Source organism: Dermacentor albipictus, chromosome 6 (assembly GCF_038994185.2).
Source record: "Dermacentor albipictus isolate Rhodes 1998 colony chromosome 6, USDA_Dalb.pri_finalv2, whole genome shotgun sequence".
In the NCBI taxonomy this organism is placed as follows: domain Eukaryota; kingdom Metazoa; phylum Arthropoda; class Arachnida; order Ixodida; family Ixodidae; genus Dermacentor; species Dermacentor albipictus.
Window position 1 is genome coordinate 99493638 of NC_091826.1, and position 23310 is coordinate 99516947.

A 23310-nucleotide genomic window follows, 5' to 3' on the forward strand; every position below is an offset into this window, starting at 1 on the left:
TCTATAAATATTATGAAAATTGCCCGAAGGCCAGATTTCAACACAAGACTTCTGGCTCACCAACCTGTTATTGAAGCCAATGCGTCACAGAGGCAAGCCTCGAGAAGTTACATAGCATAGCTTTTCTGGCGGGCAAGCTACCGCGTTGGGACACTTGGGGCGCTTAGAAAGCGGTGCATCAGAAATACCACCAGTGCACCACGGCAATATGAATGACCACTACATATACATACATACATACATACATACATACATATATATATATATATATATATATATATATATATATATATATATATATATATATATATATATATATATATATATATATATGTGTGTGTGTGTGTGTGTGTGTGTGTGTGTGTGGTGTGCTGCATGTAAATATCTGTATATAATATCCGGCCTCACTATACTTCAAAGCTAAAATTGATTTTTTCGAACAACATGCTCCTCTTTCACAGCAATGCTTCTGCTAGCCGCCTGGTTAGCTCAGAAGGTAGAGCGGCTGCCTCGCAAAGGTGGTGGTCCCGGGTTCGAGTCCCGGACCAGGACGAACTTTTCTTCAACCATGAGGCTTTTCTTTCGAGGAATCCGTATGGGTTTCCTTTGTAGCAATTGTTACGAATGGGTGGTTGTCTCATTTTCCCTTCATTTATTACTTCTCCCCACCCTGCGGGTTTCCGCAGAACTACTACGTCGCAGCAATACTTATACTAAAAAACCACGTTTCATAGACGCACTCAAATGGTGAATGAACCACTCCCACCAAAAATGCTTCGTTTCACGTAGATTTGAGATAGACTGGAGCCTGGCTGTTCTTTTTAAATTTATTCAACTCGAAATTTGTAGAGAGACATATAATTTATTTGAAAGATGGCAGAGAAATCGGCCAAAGCTAACGCGCTCTAGCCTGCTACTCTGCACAGCGGGAGAGAGAATGGGGTATATAAGTGTGAGGAAAGATGGTGATGAGAAAGAGAGCTGCGCAGGGTTGGAAGGAAGTTAAAAATTCTGATAATAAACATTCAGGAAGCTCGGCCACGAATCCACTATTGGGTTCCATATCTAGTCTGTAGTCACCAATTCAATGGAACTTAAAGGCGCTAGGAGTAAGCTGGTGTGTGAGCAGCACAAACGCCAAACTAAAGCTTTATGGCAATAAAGAGCTGCAATAAGCGGCTCCGCGACGGCGAGCACCTGCAAAGCTATTTTATCGGCCGGATTCTGGAGACCACCGAGTATCTCGCGCATTCACTCTACCAGGGGCTTCAACATTTTCTGAACGCTTTCCTTCTCATTATGTCCATCTCTTTGCTTGCCAGTATTGTCATCGGTTTCATTGGCCCTATCATTCTTGGCTTCATGGCGCAGACGACCACTAGGGCCGGCTGGCATGGCCGGGGGCCTAGAGGGCAGCAAATCCCATTCCGTGTTTAAGCCAATGGAGATGAATGTTTGCCGCGTGCTGGCATCGACCTTGAAATAGTAGTAGACACCGTTACCGTCATCGACGCACGCACAGGCAGGGGTGGTCGTCGCGCCTGTGCCCTGCTGTGTAGTTCTTCGGAAATGGCTTTGTGACGCTTCTTTCGCGAGCGTTGGTCACTTTGGGGAAAACATTGAGCAGCCCCTTAAGTGAATATTGATCTCTTGCCATTTTTCGAAGAATACGGACTTCTTATTTCATCTTTGGGCATTCCTTCGTTGTTGCTTCGTGAGAGCCAGTACAGTTGGGACATTTAAATGAAGACGAATCACAGTCCGTGGTATCATGCACGCCACAACAACGCGAGCAGGCGGCTTTACTTCTACAAGGAGCGCTGACGTGCCCTATCGTTAGGCATTTCCGGCACAGGACTGGTCTCGGAAGGAATGGTCGTACGCGTTCTATCACGTAGCCCATTTTAACAGACACTGGCAATGTCGAAGAAGAAAATATTAACTTGATACATCGGGAGTTCCCAAAGCGGTGAATCTGTAGAATGCGTACCAATGACCTGAAAAGACTGTTGAAGTCCGCCTACTTCATTTCGAGCTCCACGTCGAAAATCACAGTCATTGTTTTCTTTCCCGTAAGTAGTAAAGGAGCGAACGGGAATTGCGCTTAACTATGGAATGGTCTTTCACATCTTCACTATTGCGGAATTTTTCACATCTAGTGTCCGGATGTTCTTACGAGTGTTCATCCTGATTTATTTGCCCAAGGACCACGCTTTCAAAATATTCGGTTAGAAACTGCCTGCTCAGAGAGTTCATGCTGCGTGACGTCGAGAGCGGCACGTAAGAAACCATGAAGGTTTCCTGCTCCCTCAGATTCAATGAAGTCGCCTCAGTCGACAACGGCGCATCTTCTTCATACGGCAGCGCATGGCTACGATGTACTCACTGTCAGTATCCATGGCTTCTGGCGTTGAGCTCTCCCAAGAATCGAGCTTCCCGAGACACGTCGTCCAAAAATGAGCGATGAAGCCGACGACTGACCTTGTTCAGGTGGTCGTGGGAACATCTTCTTGCTCATTCTTGAGGAAATGACTATCACAAAAATGGCAGAAACGTAAAAAAGTGCATAGCAACTAGACAAACTTGTAAATGTAGGATGCTTACATGGCCAAGCCATCATGAAATTAGCAAGTAGCTTTAGCTGTCCAGCGACTTCGGAGAACGGTGCATTATGTCATGACGGAAGGGAGAAGAACCAAATTTTTGTGGAATCTGACACGAGGTCGTAAATCCCTGCTGTTTCCAGTGCAGTAATATTTACCTCACATGTTCACAGCAGCCTTTACAACAGAGGGACAACGTGTTCTTATAACATTAAAAGCGTATTTCAGGGCCCCTTGTAGGATACAAACTGCGTTGCTCGCACGTACGTGTGACGTAATTATAGACATCGAGAAAACAAAGCTAAAACGAATTTGAGGCAGAACTGTACGGATCCCACGGACTCAGTTAATCGATGCAAGTTATGTTTTTTGAGCTGTTTGTTTGGATTGACGATATTAAGCAGGAATGCTGACGGCAAATTTTAATTATTCAGAGCTTAGTCCAATCGAAGATTGACGAGTTCATGTTGAACGTTACATTGCCTAAGTGCTATTCGACTGGGTAGTACAGAGAACACACCACGAGTCGTGTTTACTTGAGGCGTTTTGTGCGACATTGTTCATAACCTTTCAAAAGCATGGTATTGCCATGGCCTCACATGTCAGAAAGCATTGTAGCACAAATTTTTAACTTTAGTTGAATTATGGGGCTGTAGTTCTGAAAGCCAAAATCAGATTATGAGGCATGGCGCGGGATTATGCGGCGTGCTGAAGGTGATCTTAATGATCACTATATCAGGGCGATGTGATGATTGCGATGGCGATAACGGATTACATATAGTTGCAAGTCGACTTCATCTCTAGCTGTCGCGGACGAACAGTTGGCGCTCCAGCGAGGACCTCGCAATAAGCTGCACAGGAGAAACACTGTATTCTCACTCATAACTAGCCCAGGTAGACATTTTCTTTCATCTACTTCGACTAGACATTAATTCGCCACCGAAGGTTCTTTAATTTTGATTTCTTGTATTTCTTTAAGACTTACTGCGTAAATTGAAATGTTTTTCATTTATGGTATTCTTTGTTTTACTTTTACTTTCTGCTCTTCTCATAATGCCATTTGATTTTTTGGTTAGCTCACGTAGTGGGTGCACGCCATTCCTTGAGGAAATTCTGGGCCATCAACGTTGCGCGAGAAAAACACGTCGGGAGCATTCGGATTTTCCGTTCTCGTACAAGAAGAATGGTTGCTTAATCAGCCGACGTTCTCCGTTTGAGCTGAGTAATATTGAATTTCTCGCTTCTTGTTTGTTTTTATTCCTTCCCTCCATATTTTTTTGTTTTCTGCAGGGCCTTTCTGTGGTAGACAGGCTAGCTGGTGTTGCCTTTTCTTCATTCTTTCACGCGGGCTGTCATCGCTCTCGACGTCTTCCATTCCTTTACTTGGGAATTGGCCTTTTAGCTTCGAGCTATGTATAGCTGTATGTTTAAATTGTTTGCATGCTAATTTCAACTGTATGTCCTTCTGTATGGTACCCACTAATATATTATTCCGTTGCAGAACCCGAAGACACCAGACCTGCGGGCTTGCCAAGTTGGCCGCTGCCTCCTCTTGTCGAACGTCACTGAGGATCATAAATTAAGCGAAGATGGAATAGCGTGCTCTGTGCCAGCCGAGGCCTGCACCCAAGCATCCTTGAGGTCCTTATCAGATGAGAAGAAAATCGTAAGCCAGCGTGAACTCTGTCTAGTTCATGCCGAAGCCCTGTTCACTGGTGTGACACCGAACTGCGATACATATACTGAATAATATATATATATATATATATATATATATATATATATATATATATATATATATATATATATATATATATATATATATATATATATATATATATATATATATATATATGGCAGTCCCAGTAAAATCTGCCATAGTTGATTAGTGAAGCAAGGTGTCGCGGGATCCAATCCCGGCCACGCTGGCCTCATTTTGATAGGGCGAAATGCGAACGCACCCGTGTGCTTAGATTTATTTACCCGTTAAAGAATCGCTGGTATTCCAACTGTGCGCCGTCCCCCCTTCCGCATGCTTCGTTATCACATCCTGGTTTTCGCACGTAAAACCCAACATATTGTTTAATTTTTTTTAGTCCTAGTAAACTGGTACTCGTTATCTGCGAGCACTAATGAATATTGCTAACCATTGCTAAAAAAAGTAATGTTTATTTTTGCGTGCAATAAATACCAAAAAGCGACGTATTCCGTAAATTCTATTTTATGTAAACAGTACGCGATATTCTCAATGTAGGGTCGAATTGGAAGATCAACTTGTTCAATGGTTATTGATTTTCATACAACTCTTGCACTTCACGTACGCCTCCCACGCTGATTAAGTTCGTTACGAAAGCGCTTACAAACTAAAGGAATAGAGCAACCGCGCCCGCTTTCAACGTAGCATGCGCGAAATATTGCCGGATGCGTGTATACTTGCTATGGCAGCCTTAAGTTAAAGGCTTGCCGAATTTCAGTGTATCATCGCCGCAAATGTTGAAAGAGAACAAGACCGTAGAACTCGACATCAACGTGATGGCAGACGGAGGTTCCAGAGCAATCTTCCTGAAGAGTAATAAGTAGATTATCAGTGACTCCTCACATAATATTTTCCTTATTATTTTTTAGCGTGAACCCTTCTTGCCAAACGTCTCTTTAAAAAATGTTCACCTCAAAGCAATGTAAGGAAATGCCAGACAAACGATTTCATGATGAGTAAAGGTAAGCAAACTTCGATGTGGTGTAGAAGAGCTGTTAAAATGTGCGCTAGTTCGAGTGTTATAGGGTGCCTGAAACGGTTTACTTTTTGCGCCTTTAGACACGTAAGGTATCTTTCAAGGAAAGCTTTCTCCCAAGAATTTCGTTTCATAGTGCCCTAATAACGCAGCTACGAAAGTGTAGACATTTCTCTTCCTTCGTTATGAAGGTCCCTTTCATCACGAAGGAAATTATTTGCATCAAATACACATCGCGTTCCCCATCATTGCCTCTACTTGAAACGCTCAAAGAAAGGGCAGAATGAGACATCAGGCGCGAGAGATGTGCAATATTTTGTCATCGCATGCGAGCCTAGAAATCATTTTCATTTACGAGAAAACGCATCAACATGGCCGAGAGACGTCATCGTTCTTTGAAGTTGTGCTCATTTGAAACCACTTTGGCGACGGAACCCACGTTCACGTTGTCTTTCATCCGCCGCGAGATAATACTCCTTTAAAACGTTGCACCGATGGCTTTCGCCTTTCCACTTGCGCTTCTAAAACGTAGCCTATGCCCTCTTGCTTCATATTGGATCTCTTGAAGGACTTTTTACAGCACACTTAGTGAAACCATCTTTTCGTTAGGCCGCCCGTGACATCGAAGGTGGTCTAACGAGAGCGAATGCATGGAAATGTACGCGGTCTGCAGCAAAAGGCTGCATGAAGGGACACACCAGCGCAAACGCTGGTGGTTTTGCGGCCCGTCACACAAGCTAAATGTGTCGCACCCTTCCAGTAGAACAGAACGGCAAAAATAAATACTGTGTTAAGGTAAAGTGAATTCACACGTAATCAAAATGTGGCGTCGGGTTTATAAAATACAAGCGTGACTTTCTACCAGCACTGGCGAAGAAAGGAAAATTAGGTGACAATGTTTAATGGTACGTCAGAACATTAGTATACAGAAGACATATGTAACGTTAAACGGCCTGGAGGAAAAAACGAGAATTCCTTATTCGTACTCATCTTGCAAAATTTGTTAACAGCATGGTTATGTATGCCACTTCATCATGGGAGATGCTGGTGACTACGAATAAATTTGCACGAGCATAAAAATGGCTGGAGAGCTTGCGGCCGATATTACCAATTCTTCTCTGGCAGTTTACCGCTATCCTTGCAAAGACAACTGCAATACCGTTGTATTCTACTGCCACTAATATATGGTGCCAAACTTTGACGTTCGAAAATATATTTGCGATTACAGGGACCGAGCAACGAGCAATGGAACAAAAATTGTTATGCGTAACCTCAAGGGCTGGAAAGACAGCGGCTTATGGTACGGAGCGAAGGCGGTAGCCGATATTTTACTGGAAACTAGGATGACGAAATGACAGGACGGTTAAACGGTTGTCTATTAAAGAGCTGCACAATGGGTGCCTTGAATTAAAATGTGGAGTTGAGAATGGCAGAAAATACGTGGCCCAATGATAGTGCTAATATTATGGGGATAAAATAGTGTGTCACCGGTATTAGTAAGGATTAGAGATCGTTGTGGGAAGCCTTTTTCCAGCAAATCACACGAATAGGCTGATAATGTTTAAAGAAAGGATTGTGATGATCAATATTATTTGCAAAAAATGTCAGCAAACATCTCAGAATTTGCGTTGCATTTATAACTTTAAAGTGGTATTGAAGAATGAAAGCTTATTTCAGATAATTCTGAAGTTTGCAGTAAAAAAATCTGCTTCAGGGACTTAGCTACTTCTTACTGTGAACTCCTAAACACTAAATATCTCTTTGAGTAACAACTTAACAAATTTGGAGCATCTGAGCCTAAAGCATACATTGGACATTAAACAACACCGAGGCGTAATATGCTTAATGCATAGAGAAAACAATAACGACTTTATCGGGCTCTCCGCAAATACCTTTACACCTGCATGAGTTGGATGAATCCAACAAGCTTGCGCGCGCGGGACACCACACTGGTTTCCCACCACCATCGCGCACGGTACTCATGCGTTCGAGCCCAGGATGAGCGTACAAGTGGTTATGGGCCCCGCGCTCTCTGCATCCTGTTTCACGCAGTCGATTGTGATTCGAATATAAACCTTCTGGTTTGAGCAATGGTGTGCGTTAGAAAACCGTTTCCTTTCGTAAATGTTGAGGTATCCACGGGAAGGGAATAAGGCTGATGATATGGTATCGTTCATTCCACCGGTACTTCAGCAGAAAGGTATAAACCCGGGAAACGAAAACACGAAACCGGAAAGACACGTCATTTTTGCTCCAAATAAAAATGATCAGAAACTTTACGTTTCTTTTTTCCACTCATCGGCGAACCTGAAATTATAAAACAGCTTTCGGTTCGTGTTGGCTACCTTTACTGGAGCTTTTGTTCCATGCATTGCCTGCCTTCGTGGTTGAACTATGCTGCCTCATTTGTCAATACACGCCATTTTTCGGTCATCCTAAAAGCAACAACACCCCTACCATGGTTTTCAGCGTGTTACGCCATTGAGCGCACTTTGTGTGCATTACTGCGGCAATATCGGCATCGCATCTAGTGAGCGGGCTGGCCAGACTCTAATGGCTGTAAAATATGCAATAGTTCTGCACATATCATTGTTTCTTGTCCACAGCATGAGTGTGAATGGCAGGTATTGATCTTATACTGAGTGTCACTTGACAATAGGCTGTTCAGAGAAGAAGTGTTACTGGGACTTCGACCAGGCATATCACTGAAGCAAGCCATGAAGAGCATCTGGTAATATTTAATTAAAGATGCCAATATTCAAGGAGTACCGGAGGCATGCGTGAATATCTTGGGAAATGCACACACAGATTCCACAGCTGCCTTGGTTTTCCACAATTAGAAATTGCGTATCAAAATAGTCAGGCACGCAGAAACAATCTCTCGAATACTATTCAGCGAATGCATTTAAATATTCAAGATATTACGCGGGGAATGCTTAGGAGTCGGTATCAACAGCAGTTATCTCAGCACCCTTGGGTTTGCAGATGAAGGTGTCCTGTCTAGCAACACTGGCTACGAATAGGAAAAAATGACTGAGCCCCCAAGCCGAAAAAGTGTCGGATTTGGATTGAATAATATGCAGAAAGCAAATAATACTTTTACATTGCCTGGCGAGACAACAGAAGTTCAGGATCGCTATTCAGCTCCTCTATTCTGTGATACAGTACGTTTATCTAGGTCACTTACACACATGGGATCCTCATCATGGGAAGGAAATTTACAGAGGAAGAAAAATAGGTCGGAGTGCATACGGTAGGTTTCACCAAAGCCTGTCTGGGAGCGCCGCTTTGTCGTTGAAAAGAAAAATCTAAAATCATTGCATTCTACATTTGCAAGCATATGCGGTGCAGAAACTTGAAGATTAACAAATAGGCTAAAAACTACTAAGGGACCGCAAAAATAGCGATGAAAAGAAATATTTTAGGCCTCATATTAAGATATAGAATGATAGAGGTGTGAATCAGAGTTGAAACTGGCATGGCCGATATTATAGTATTAATTAAGAGGAAAGAATGGATCGGGCAGGCCATGTAACGCGCAGGGTAGACAACTCGTAAACCATTAGAGTCACTGAAAGGGCTCCAAGGGATGGAAAACGCAGCTGAGAATTGCAAAAACCTAGGTGAGGTGAAGAAATGAGCAAATTTTTAGGCGCAAGTTGGAATCAGCCAGAGCAAGACAGCGGTAAATTGAGGTCACAGGGACAGTCCTTCGTCCTGCAGTGTACACGAAATTAGGCTAATGCTGCTGCAGCTGCTAATCATGATGATCATGAAATTGCAGGCCATGAATGGTCTTTTCGTGGGCTACAACCTCACCGGGCATAAGACCTCTGTCTAATATTTTGAATGAATGTATCGATTCACGAAACTTACTCGTGTACTGGGTAAAAGTAACACGTCATAGTTATTTTATTTTATCTTATTATTCCTGCAGAAAGCTGCTATGTCGCTCAAAAAGATTACAGACCTCAACGAGGGTTTGTGACTTTCTGTCTGTGCCCCCAGGATGTGTAATATGTCGTTTCGTATTGATGCTGAAATAACTTTGAGTTAATATTTAAGTTTAATACCCTAGCTTGCGCACACATATACTAGACTGTTTTAATGTAAGCTCACATGTATTCACCACATTTCATTGTAGTCTCTGGGTCTGGCATAATATAAGTTACGTGATCTCTGTTACCGATTCACGTTGCCACCAGAAAGCGTCAGTGATCAAGTATTTGGCTTTTACATCATCCGGAATCTCTAATGCTATTCATGCTACGCTGGGAAGTAGGGTCGAATATATAAAATAGGTAATGATTAGGAGTTCTAGTCTAAGGGAGCATCACAGACACCTTGGTTTGCAGATGACGTTACCAGGCTTAACAATGCTGGTGATGGCAATCCAGAATCATTCAGGACCCTAGAATAGTAACGTGAAAGGCTTCCAATGATGCTTAATGTGCAGTATAGAAAAGGAAGGGATGAACTTATCGCCTAGAATATGCGCAAGAGCACGCCCTTCTAGGCACGTTACTGCAAGCGCAACTTGTTCGTGAGAAATCCGTTTACAGGAAAATGAAAATGGGGGTTGCAGTGCGTACGGCAAGTATTACCAAGCCATGACCAGAAGCTTACCGCAATGATTTCAGTTGATACTTGAGCAATCATCAGGGACAGTTCATATTTCAGATTATTCGGGAAAAATTCAGCCCGCAGGTCATATAACATGTAGGAAAGATGACCGGCGGAACATTGGACTTACATTATGACATCTGAAAAGAAAGTTAGGCTAGGCAATGAAATTAGAAAATTTCGGGGTGCAAGTTGGAATCATCTTCCGCAAGACAGAGGTAACTGGAGAACGCAAGAAGATGTTTTCATTCGGCAGTGCTCCTACCGCTGCTGCTGCTGCGATTGCTGCTGTTGTTAAGGATATTGAAGACGGTAAACGATTATACCGCTTGCCACTGCCTGTCCTCATCATTACACCCCAGTCGGCGTTGTTTTTTTTTTCGTTTTCCCTTTCCGCTTGAGTATAGCAACAAGTTGAAGGACCTTTCCGTTTCTCAATACGTTCTTCCCTTTCATTCGGTTCATTCCGAAATAACGTTTCGGTTCACATAGATTCCAGCTCTTGGATCTGAATTATTCTTCGGTTACTCCTTGTGGCCTGAAGAAGTAACACGTGTAATCTTTCAGTACAGCTTCGTGGTAGCACTGAGATTTGGTATGAAAATAAATTTGATCAGTTTTCCAGAAATTATTGTTTGGTTGTGCAAATGAAATCCAATCAATTCGCCCAGGTTCGTACCGTTATTTCTCCGATCCGGAGACGAGCCGGAACTGCATGGTTTTCGATGAACCGAATCAAAAACGGGTACGAAAAAAGCTTCGGTTTGGTACTCTGGTCAACAGAAATGAGGCTATGTCTTGCACGTGTAGACACGTGGTAAACGAGATGAAGAAACATCTTTTCAGTTACACTGTCTACTTTATTTCATTCCAAAGAAGAACAAATTCAGTGGGGGCAGGAACTGCGTCTGATGTGACGAGAGTTTTAAATTGCAACATGAAATGATGTAACAAAGGAAAGGGAGCTTGTGCACTAGATGAATTTCGGCACAGCGGGTCAGATAAGTTGTCCGTGGGCCTGATCAGCAGCGCTCGCGAAGGGGCAATAAAGACATTCCCACGGCACAGCCGGTGTAGTCTTCAATGGCTGTATGGCTGGTGCGCTATCGCCGCGCCGCTGTACGTAAAACGCTTATGTTAAAGCTACGTTATGGAAAAGACGAACCATAATAGGGGCACGTGCTTGTGCGAAAGCTCGGTGAGGGTTACCTCAGGGCGTGCTAGGCAATAACCCTGCGACGTTGTTTGCTTTGTTTACTGTTGGTGGAATAAGAAACATAGATGAGCATCGCGCTGCGAAGTTGATATCTGCGTTCAAGGCTTGACAATCTGGAGCCATGGTATGGATAACAGGAGGTAGGTTTAGGTGAGACTGCGGCTGTGGCACCAGGAACGGTGATTAATACGCCGCAGTGTCGTCTTCGTGTGGTCCACGCGTGAAACGATTATCTTTACTAATTCACTGAAACACAGCTCAAGTACTTGTGACACTGAGTGTGTACAAAGTGGGCATGTATATGTGTGCGAGCCCACTACATTGGACCTTTTCATACCCGCCTGATGTTCCGGGCCTTGACTCACTTACCAACCCAAAAGTGCCTTTGAAGTAGTTGGCTCGGGCGCCATCGCAGAGTTTGCGCGAGCAAACAGGTGGGGAGTTTCTACTGAGATGAAATCACTAGGATGATCCATGTGACCAAACAGCTGCCAGGAGTAGGGCTGCTGAAACTTTGCTTGTAGGAGTGTCGTGAGTGTAGAGGATAAAAGTAAGTCCCTCAGCGCAGAAGAATGAAAATTCCTACGATGTCGCATTTTCGACATCGCTTCTAAGGCAACAGTTGTAGCTTTAATTCAATAGTAGAAATATTCTTTATTTTGTTGATTTTGTTGTGTCGTCTAATGAGTAGTGCAAATAAATAAGATTGGTATGTCATTCAATAGAACGTTACTGTTGCTTGCTCACACTAATGAGGTTACAGTGCGGAAGCCACGATTCAGGAGTTTTGTGCGCAAAATGTCACGAAAATGTGTTTCTTATACAGATTTCATCAAGCTGCACAAAGCATTGAAATTCGCTTAAGATGAATTCACCTTTATTGTCTGGAACGGTACCGCCATATACGACGCCGACTTCATAAAATGCATCTTAGCTTATACCATCATCGCTTTACTAGAAATGGCGCAGGATGTTGTTCTAGAACTGCCTGCTACTTTTTGTAAACCTGAAGGTACAAACCTCCCGTTTCAGCTCCGAGCTCCAGCTTGATATCCTCATGTTCCTCGACTTGCTCTTTCGTATCCAACCTCAATGTACGCCCAAGAAGGCCAGTGAATGCCGACATTTAGACGTTCCTCTTTGCCACAACCAACATTTGATTTTCGTATAAAATACAAAAAAACAATATTGTTCCCCTTTTTTTTGGTAGTTGCTTTCATTGTTTCGTTAGTTCTTTTCATTTTCGTGTTTGTGTAGTCCATTAGCCATGCGTTTCTTTAATACAAACTGGTCATTTTCAGAAATTTTCTAATTTGTTTTTTTAATATGATAAGCCCAATACATTTCCCTTTTATATATTATGCGCCAATTCCACATGCACTACCCTGTAAATCTGTTCTACTTAGTAGTGTATCGTGTAATAAGACATAAGGGTTGCTCCAAGGAACGTTAAATGAGCATTTAGGTATTATTTTTTGCTAATTGTGTTCTTGTTTTTCAATGCTGCATGTATGCTATTGCCCACTGATTGTTACAGCTCAGCCGTGCATGCCTAGGTTCAGGCGCATATGATCTCAGTGCAGACCGACCAAAAATCTTTGTTACATGGTGCTATGAGGGCCGACCCTCGGCGGAGCTGAATGAGGCTTCAAGCACGTGTGCCGATGCCTAAGATACGTGTGCTGATCCCTAAGACAGTGCAATACAGGGCGAACCTGCGGCGCAGATGCAGGTTGCCAATAACGTGCCCACTGGCCATCGCTTGGCTGGTCACCGTTCTTCAGAGTAGGAGGGCACTGAATTTTTTTTTTCGTTGCCTGCTTATCATTGTTTAGCCATAAGAAAAAGCCATACTAGGACAGCCTGCGCCTCCAAAACAGACAAGATACGTATCTTGTCTGTTTTGGAGGCGCAGGCTGTCCTAGTATTGCTTTTTTTTATGTGCTGACGCAGAATCATCTTTTTTTATCTGCGCGAAGATACAAGGCGATGGTCCAAGGTTCTTGCAGTTATAGCTCACCAGATTGGAATAAATAAAATACAAGCCGGAGCATCTGAGATTTATTCAGTGCACCGGTGATGACAGTGTTTGCCAAGCTGGCTGCCACCAAGTTTGTTGTTTAGTGGAGGGCACGAAATTCGCCAAATAGATATTTGCTGCAAGAATTTCTGCATGATCATTTCCTCTACTGACAGTTTTGCTTAACATTTTTACAATGGTGCATTTTCGCTAAATTTATGCATTTACAACATTCGCAGATTGGTCGATCTTATACATTGTTGGATTGTGTTTGTGACCCAGTAAATGTCCATATTTACCCGCCGTGGTTGCTCAGTGGCTACGGTGTTGGGCTGCTGAGCTCGAGGTCGCGGGATCGAATCCCGGCCATGGCGGCAGCATTTCGACGGAGGCGAAATGCGAAAACACCCGTGTACTTCAATTTAGGCGTACGCTAAAGAGCCCCAGGTTGTCGAAACTTAAGGAGTTCTCCACTACAGCGTGCCTCATAATCAGAAAATTGTTTTGGCACGTAAAAACCCCATAATTTAATTTTTTTAGATGTCCATTTTGTATAAATTTTTGGCTAGATGCAATAAGATTTCGGAGCTACTTTAGCCCCAACCCTAGTTACAGATAAAATTGCAGATGTGCGATAAGCGTGCAGAATAGGAGGGCAGAGATAACGGTGGAAACAGTTGGTAAATCATTGAATGCTTCAAATGCTTCCTTACGTTATGTGACTTTCGTTACAGAAGCCGTCGTCATGTTCGAGCGTCTACTGCTGGCGCGGGCATTGTTTTGCCTCCTGGGCAATGGGAATGCACTTGAAATCGACGACTCGGACGGCGGATACATTAACCTCCTAGTATCGATCCACCAAGACACCCTACCAAATGAAGTGATTGTCGACAACCTAAAGGCATGTGCCAAATTCTGAGCAATATTCTACGTTAGTTTTGAAACAATATTGTCAAAGGGGTACATATCTATGATAATCCAGAAATGACACATTGTTTTCATTTATTTTGTTACCTATACTTGCTCGTGTGACTTTTGTGTATACTTTTACTCGGACAGTTGTAATCCAACATTTCGTGTTACATAATATTTTCCTGTTCTATTTACTGCCCATTGTCATTGACATAATGTCTGTACAGAATAATGAAAAGACACAGTACACTCACGTGAACATTGCGGAACTACAGCACAAATGACTACGAAGACATGTCTTTCCACCACTTCTTTTATCACTTTTCAATGCCTGTAACTTTTGCTCTCTTTTTGGACAATGCCCACCTGAGACCACGGAGGCGTGCGCTGACATCTTTCATGTAAGCAAAAGGAAGGGGTGCCCTGCACGCACATGGGATGGTTGGATGTATGGTTTGATGCTATAAGCATCCTTTTTGAAACGAAATGATTGGTGGCGTCACAAAACTGTTCTTTTTTCTAAATTCGGCAGAAATGTTTTTTCTACACAGAAACGTTTTTCAGCATCAAACATTCTGAGTCACATTTGGGAACGTTGTTCTGGAAGGCCTCCGTCGTTATTCGTCTGCCTACTTTCCTAGTAACAAACATTCTACCGGTATTGACAAAGTTTTGTTACGGACGTGTTTACTTTGCCTTTTTTAACCCTGAACCCAAAAGCGTCAAGGAGGCTACCTGAGCCTAAACCGATAAGCGGGTAGATGTCTTCCCATTCAAGTAAATAACTTTCCATAATTTTCCGAACTTTACCACAGCAAGGGCATGTCTCTTATTGAATAGTGTAAATCCTTTTCCAACTACGCGTTCTAAGGCATCATTGACCTGACTTCTAAAAGCAAATACCTTCGCATTGAGTTATCATATGTTGTTTCCTTCCTGATTTTGTTTTAACCCCTTATTTAGTTACTCATAGCTAGCTTCTTTTTTACTGTCACAAAACCCAGAAGATTGTGTCAGCCTCTATTTAATTTGTGCTTAACGTTCTTTGTTGTCATCATGCCTAATATGCCGGCCGCATATGTGTTGGAAGGCTTCATTTCTTTTCCTGCACTATGCATCATTAACACTTTTTCCTATACAGATACTTGGACATTCTCGCAACACATTTCTTTCATATTCCTCAGTGGTTCGTCGAAATAAATTTTTTATCTCTGAACTTCCAGACTTCAATAATTTTCCAGGCTTTATATAACACCCTGTTGGAATTCAATTTTTAGTATTCGCGTACGTATTCCATCGCAGGCACTCCACTCACCCTAGGTTGATATCAAGTTCCAGGTATACCTCTCACTTCATGCAAGTAGGTGAATTTACAAATATGTCCTGCAGCCACCATACTTTAGCGCTGTGGCTGTTTAATGAAAGTAAAACCTACGGTAGATCTGCACATAACCAGTCGTAAAATCACAAAACTCATTTGTGATTCACCAGAAAAAGAAACGCCATGTTGTAACATGCAGGCCCTCCTTCAATCGTCGTCTGAGCTCCTGCACGAGGCAACTGGCGGTCGAGTTTTCATCAAGCAAGTCGTTATGGAGTTTCCGAAAACATGGCCGCAGAGGATGACAGCTCGAAGCTCACCTAAATGGTTGTTCTCAAAGAGCGATGTCCATGTTGAAGCTTTAGAGAGCGGCCACAAAGAAGATTCCTTCAGTACAAAGCTCCGGAGGAGGTGCGGGCAACGGGGCGACTTCATTCGTGTTCCGCCCCACGTTCTGTCTGAGCTGAACACAACAAAGGAGACCCTAAACGACGCAAGTACGGCTCTTTTCTCCAATGTTGTAGTAGCGACGCTATAAACTGCTACTTCTGCTACTACTACTGCTATGATTAATAATAATAATAATAATAATAATAATAATAATAATAATAATAATAATAATAATGTTCATGGCCATCACAAGCTTGTGAGATGATGTATAGGAACAAGATACATATTGCGAATGAAATACCGACATCAATCAGACATGGAGAACAGGGAAAAAATTAATGACGAGAAATTGAGGACAATATTGCAATTAGTTAATTTTCTTAATGACAATAAATTGAAGCAGTAATATTATGATACCGAAGTGTACCGAGAGTTAGTTTCACTACTACTACTTCAATAATTCCGTCAGCGTGATTTTCGAACCCGCGTTAAAGATTTCATAAACCAAAACGACATACCAGACGTGTTTTCCAAGTTTCCTTGCGGCGCTATTTCTTGTTTCTAAATGGAGGTCGAATAATGTTTGACAACTGTTTCTATTAGCAAGTTTTGAAAATTTGGTAGAACAAGCTTACTTAACACATTTGGAGCTGTTACTGGTGTGTTATTGTTGCGACAGTTTTAAGAATAATTTCTATCATCCTGTGTAGCATTCATCACCAACAATTTGCGCAGAAGAGACGCATTGTAATGCCGTACCTCAATGCCGCGTAGCGCAATGCATGTTGAATAATTTTCTTTTCCCCAAAGGGGCGCAAAGCTTTCATTTTAAGCAACAGCCAAGCGACTGACTCATCTTGAACAAATAAGTGAAAAATTAGCTTGCAAAGACATGTTACTAACGAAAGATATTGCAACAAACTTACCACAATCCAGGTATGGAATAGGCGTACATATAAAAGAAACACAGCTAGACCAAGGCCAGCAGAGAGGTATGGTAATTACAGGAGTGTTAAGTGGAGAGCGAAAACAACCCAGTTTTTTTTGTATTGATAACTACTCATCATTAGTGAACCAACGCCTTCCGATGTACGTGTCATTTTGCAATATTTTATTGGACATTTATTAAGAAAGATGTACGGCTAGTATCACATTGTAATCACCTTGCCGGAACGCCGAACATTCAGAAATTGCCAAAGGGAAGTCACCAACAAGATTTTAAACCCCAATTTCGAGAACATTGACACCTGAGGAATAGTAGTATTCAGCTACAACATAGAAATGAAAATGTCCTCGTCATCGGTAAGGACCCGTTGAAATCGGATGTTGAAGTAATATTCAAGAATGTTGTAAAAAGGCACAGAAACCTCAAGAAATAGTTCACTTAACAACATTTTGGGCTTCAGGCGGCCAAAGTATTTCGCCACATCTAAGAAGAAACCACATGTGAAAATTTTCTGATCGAATGCCGAGAATAGCTCTTCTGAAAATTCCTGAAGCTGTGCAACAGTATGACGCCCCCAAACAAAACCAAACTGTTGATCAGTCAGGATGGGAAATTTGTTACAAAATAAGACATAGTTGGGAAGATATATTTTTCTATGAGCTGTGCAATAATTTGGAAGACAGAAATTGGCCAAAATTTCTCGACCTTACCCGTCTTCCCTTACTTGCGTAATGGTATGACAGTTGTAGTCTTGAGGTATTCCAGAATAATACCGGAGGCCGCATCCAGATTCTTTCGGATGATGTGTAATGATAGTGTTCCATTATATCACGGGGGCTAGATAAGACGCAAACTGGAAAACATTTCTTCCAGATGACATTTCGAAATTCTCTGAAGAAAACCTCATGAAGATATGGATTTCGTTAACGACTGAGTGTTTGGGAATAGAGAGAAATCCCTTTGGGAGGGACGCTCTTACAAAGTGCTTCTTGAAAGCATAAGCTACTGCTGTGGGATGTTGCTGAAAAGAATCGAAAAGAGACCGTTATGGAAAACTCAATCCTCTGCGATGATTTATGAAAGACCTAGTTTGGCATAAACTATTTTAAGATTACTAGAATTAGTTAAAAATGAGTGTGGTTCGCGCCCCGCAGAAGAGCAACAACCCTATTTCTAGGCGACTTATAATCTAATCTTAGTGCTTGGTTGTAGCATATTTTAAAGTTTACATAAAGTATCATGAATCAAAATCGCAGCAATCATTTCCGTGTTCATCTAGCAGTGACCCTTACTGATCGGTGTAGCTACTACCCGCGTGCAACGTAATTCGAAATGTTGCAGTTTTGTAGAGAACCTTTTATACACTTCGCCTGGGGAGTGCTCTTTGCTTAAGGTTGCCCAGTCAAACGAAACTATAAGACTTTCAAGCTTAGATTGCTTATTACAGGGACAAGGTATTTGTGCTGGCCAGATGTAGTTCCGACAGACAGCGTTCCAGACGCGTCCTGTAATACAAGACGGCATGCTACAAGGTAGTTGTCAACTAAGCTTCGTAGAATACTACATGACCTAACTGAATAGTTGGGTGCTGTGCCCGAACTGTGTCCTAAGCAGGACTGCACTACGCTATTATTAACTAATTCCACTCTAGTTGGAGCTCCAATTGCACCATCCAGACCACAAATGACAGCCTAGAAATATAATCACACACGCCGTTTCGGGGCGTAAAATGCTGGTAATAAAGTCGCTGATCGAACACAATTGGTCTACTGCAACCCATAGCCACATTTATTATCAGCCTCTGCAAGACAACTTGAAAGGCTGCATGAGGGTGGTCCATGGAGGGGTAAGATGTGCATACAAAATGATATCTTACAACCTTTCACCGCCATAAATTCGGCATGTACAAAAAACGCAATACCGGAAGGAACTCATTATGCAAAAAGGACGTGAGGCGTGCCGACAGGACAAAATAGTAGAGAAGTACACAACACGGATGCCGACTATCAACTGAAGGGAGCACTGAGGCGAAAAAAGAAAGAAGACACAAACTCATCCACGCAAGCTCAGCAATGGTATCACCACGTTCAGTCGGGTACACGTGCCGGTTTACGTGAGAGATAACTGTTAAGGCACTTAATCTCTTCCTTGTGTAAAGTAATCGAAGGCTGACTCACGCACGCACTTCTACCATTATAGATATGCCATGCCTCTACTATAAGACGCGTATCTTCATTCTTATGCCTGTACAATATCGCGCATTCATCTAACTCTGGCATGCAGTTACAATATTGGCAATGTAGGGAAAAATTAGAAGGCGATCCAACGGTTAGCGACCTTTTATGTTCCATTAGCCTCTGATTGATACACCGCCCCGTTTGCCCTACGTAGAACTGGCCACAGCTAAGAGGAATTTTATAACCCACACCCGTACGACAGTCAGTGAACCTGTTGTTTTTATTGTGCTTCGCTGAACAAATATGTGTTCTTTGTTTGCCTTTTACGTGCTCCTTTTTCCTCCGCACGGCAGCGCATATCTTACCTAGCTCATTGGGAGCACTAAAAGCAACTATAACATCCGATCTACTTGCAGATTTTTAAAGCTTGTGCGACGCTGAATGAATGTACGGAATAGCCACTGCTCTTCTTCTGCTATTACTGCTATCAGAAATTACGTCCGTCCCCCTCGAAACCGACTTCTTTAGGCGCTCAGCCACAGTGGCCGCAGCTACATTAGGATAACCTGCTTCTGATAGGCGGCTGATCTGCGCATTAAAACTGGCGCTCAGTTAAGGCACGACATGGCAATTCCGTTTTTTACTACGTTGGAATGCTTGGATTGAAAGTTTAGCAACGGCTTCGAAGATCTTGGGAAGTACTGCTAACAAACGCAATCTTGTTCGAAGACCAATGAAATGTCAAGAAAATGACTTACGCGTCGCTGAGGAAATTCCTTGGTAAATGTTAATCCTCCTCCATAATGTTTAAATTGCTCACTTACTGAGCTAGCAGCGAAATCGAATCATTCCCTATTGCAAAAAATCAGGTAGTCATGAAGGTAGCGATGCCCTAATAGTTATATCTTACGTAGACCGGCACGTGTACCCGACTGACACGCGGTGATACGATTCCTGAGCTTGCGCAGATGAGTTTCGTATCTTCTTTCTTTTTACGCTTCAGTGCTGCCTTCAGTTGATAGTCGGCGTCATTTTGTCCGCTTCTCTACCCTTGTGTCCCGTCTGTACGCCTCACGTCTCTTTTGCATATTGAATCCTTACCAACTAGCTCAGCTTTGGGTCCTTTTAAGCCAGGGGGAACTGTACAATACCTCTCCACGATGCCCACTTCGTGTAACAAAGTTTGCTAAAAAGCCATGCGACCTGAAATATCAAGGCAAGCCTAGGAAACATTGATTACTGTTATTACAACAACGTCTACAAAGACAGCTGCAGACGCAGCCTGAAATAAACTGTTCCTAGTATTTAAGGACGCATAGAATATTAATGCTTACAACGCTAAAGCTTTGACAAGAATTGCATCGAAATTCGTTTTAGATGAAATGAACTCTGTTTTTTCGATGAAAGAAAAAAAGGGATGTTGGCTGAACAATGTTTTCCACGCCTTCTTGTTTACAGACTCGAGCAGCAGACGCTGTTTCTCTTGCACGGAGGTATCGCCTCCTTTCTTCTTACAAAGCGGATAACCTTCCTCCTTTGCCGTCATTCTGGCTGTCCAGAAGGGGTCACGCTTACCTTTGGTTAAGTTATCGTTGACGTAGGTCTTTACAAATGACACATTTTCACATAGTTGCTCCAGCTTTCCACACGCGCTTGAAACTGTTTCTTTTTCCGAGTTACGGATGTGAAGCGCACCAGCACCACAGGTGTACAACTGATATTCACTTTCTGGCACTGAGTGACCACAATGTCGTCAGATAAAAACCCAGAAAGTTCCTGTTTTGTTGCATTTGCATAATTATTTGTGTTAAGCTTTGGTTGCTTTTCTGCTGTAAACCCTGAATGTCAAGATTCTTTCATCTGCTTTACTGCTCAACATATCTTGAATTTCTTCTGGATTTTGCATTACTCCTGTACGGATTATCACAATTCTTTTCGGAGCTTGCACTTCAGCACCCTCAGACATTTGACATTCAAGAATTTCATGCTGCTGTTTCAAAATATAATCGTACTTTTCGCCCAAGAAGGACACCGGTCCTTCGAGTTCCGCGACTTCGATAAAGCCTGAACTATTCCTGCTGCAATAGGATAGAATCGACCTTCTTTCTCAGAGCCGGCTAACAGTGCAAACATATTTTTCTGATTTCATTTAGTTCATCCAAGAGTGCTGACTCTGAAACACTGCTTGCCTCAAGTTCAGTCTCTGTGCCTGTGTTTAGGGTCTTGTTACTTCGGCACGTTTTACACACCCAAGCATCTCATTTAGGTTCACCCCTCGTAGTACGTAGTCGAACCTCGACATAACAAAGTTTTATTTACAGCAAAAACTTCGTTAAATCGCCACTTTTCTTATTTCGATGTTATAAATATTAGCAGTAAATAATTTCACAAATTGCAGGAACAATCCCGGTGGATATTACTTTGTCTCTAATGACTTATAAATAAATCCCAGGAAGGTACGGCCATGATAGCCTGGTTATGAGCGCAAGCGGTGCAGATCGCACAGAGAGCAATGCATCGGCGTCGCCAACTGTCCGTAGTGCCCGCAACTGGGCATAGCGCCCTCAATTTCAAGAGCGCAAATGGATAAGGATATTCGCTCTAAGAGAAAAAAATTCGCAGTTACCCAAAAACGCGGAGCAGTGGCGGCATTCTCAGAAAGACAACTACACGAAGTAAGGTTCGTAGCTTTATCGGTGTCACGTGCGCTCTGGCAAAGATCTCTTGTAGATCAAATGACTTGCTGCAGTAACGCAATCGAAGGCTTTGTACCACTCACCCGCCATGGTTGCTCAGTGGCTATGGTGTTAGGCTGCTGAGCACGAGCACGAGTCCGGGGCCCGGCGGCCGCAATTCCATGGGGGCGAAATGCCAAAGCACCTGTGTACTTAGATTTAGGTGCACGTTAAAGAACCACGGGTGGTCTAAATTTCCGAAGTCCTCCACTGCGGCATGCCTCATAATCAGACAGTAGTTTTGGCAAGTAAAACCCCACACTTTTTTTTCGTACCGCGCCTCGGAAACTTGAGATTACGTGACCGCCAACGCCAGACGCGCGCGAACAAATGTCGCATGAAGGCCGAGTGAAATTCTGAGGTGACGTTGTGACATGTATAGGTAAAGTGCAACGTAGCAACTGTCTCTCGATGGAGGATGCCTAAACTGTGTTGCACTATGTATAGCGTTAAGGGCGCGCGGCTTCGCTTGCTTAGCTTGTGAAGAGAAGTTCAGCGCTCTTTTTTAAGTGTACGCGACGATTTTTACTTTCATACAACCTCGGCATTAGAGCTCACCAAAATATGTATGATAATCGCACATGGTGGGTTATCCGCGCGTAACTTAATACCATAGATTTGGAACCATTTATTAGTACTTACCCTCTTTGCACCAGTTCCTGGCGTGGAAGCAGAGTGTTCAGTAGAGTCGATCTTGCTTCAGCCTAAAGTACTTCTATTATAGCGAGCGCTGCAACGTTGCGTCGTAGTTCTCGACTCGCGGTGATGCCGCCACGCAAACGCGCGAGAAAGAAAGGAAAAGAAGGCGGATGTCGAAATCAATTTGCTCTGCACCTCTGTGCGTGCCACAGCAGTGTAAAGACAGCAACATATAATTTCATCGTTTCTCTAAAGAAGCAGACGACGGGCGTCGGAGACTGACATGGAAAAGAATCTTACGCGTTCAGAGGAGGTGAGCGTTACTGCGCTGGTTTGTTCGCAACATTTCATTTGGAAAGATTTCTTTATTTCCGTAGAGTAGACCACTGCTTTCTTTTTATATAGTTTCACTATGTTGCGGTCCTTTCAACTCCCAGAGTGTACTGTGTTTAGGCAGGCACTTTAATACCTTATTGATGTATGTTTAAGCTTCATTTTATTTCCCTGCATTAGTGTTACTATAATGTCTCAGGCAGCAGCAATATGCTTAGTATTGTACCTTTGTCTCCAGGCACCGATAGCAGGAGCGATGACTAATTCGCAAGGCCGTATGTTCATCATGACACATGTGAAGCCGCGCCGCGACTTACACTTCTGATTGTAAACAGAATATGCCGTTTTCTCGTTCAGTATGGTGAGTTTTGAGTTTCTTTGTTCTGTTACGTTTCGCCTACAACGCGCGGTATAACCCGGCGCGAATGCAACGTACGCCGGAGCTTCGTTCAAAGCGGCGGACATTTTGGCCCGTTCGGAGCGGCCGCGACGCATCCCCGCCGAGCGCGTCCCGGCATGTTCAGTGCCACGTGTCTTTGTGTGTGCGTGTGTGTGTGTGTGCCCACGCTTGTCAAAGCGCGGCAGCCGGGGAGAGGAGCTCCCCCAGTGTGAAGCGAGGAGGTCTGACCGGCGCCGGCCCGGCTGATGCGTCACCTCCTTGTC

General features: G+C 43.1%; 1 protein-coding gene across 7 annotated transcripts in view; it reads left to right on the forward strand.

Moving 5' to 3' along the window:
• Window positions 1-3709: 3709 nt before the first annotated feature.
• Window positions 3710-23310, forward strand: part of LOC139061306 (calcium-activated chloride channel regulator 1-like) — a 210257-nt gene continuing 190656 nt past the window's right edge. For 2 of the 7 annotated variants that reach the window (XM_070541087.1, XM_070541093.1), the window contains exons 1-5: window positions 3710-3825; window positions 4105-4269; window positions 6564-6635; window positions 13929-14095; window positions 15627-15924. In XM_070541087.1, coding sequence (XP_070397188.1) covers window positions 6581-6635; window positions 13929-14095; window positions 15627-15924 — 520 coding nt within the window. In that variant the 5' untranslated portion in view covers window positions 3710-3825; window positions 4105-4269; window positions 6564-6580. Of the gene's footprint in view, window positions 3826-3893; window positions 4025-4104; window positions 4270-6563; window positions 6636-13928; window positions 14096-15626; window positions 15925-23310 lie in introns of all 7 variants that reach the window. The other 5 variants (XM_070541090.1, XM_070541088.1, XM_070541089.1 and 2 more) reach the window with 5 other exon arrangements.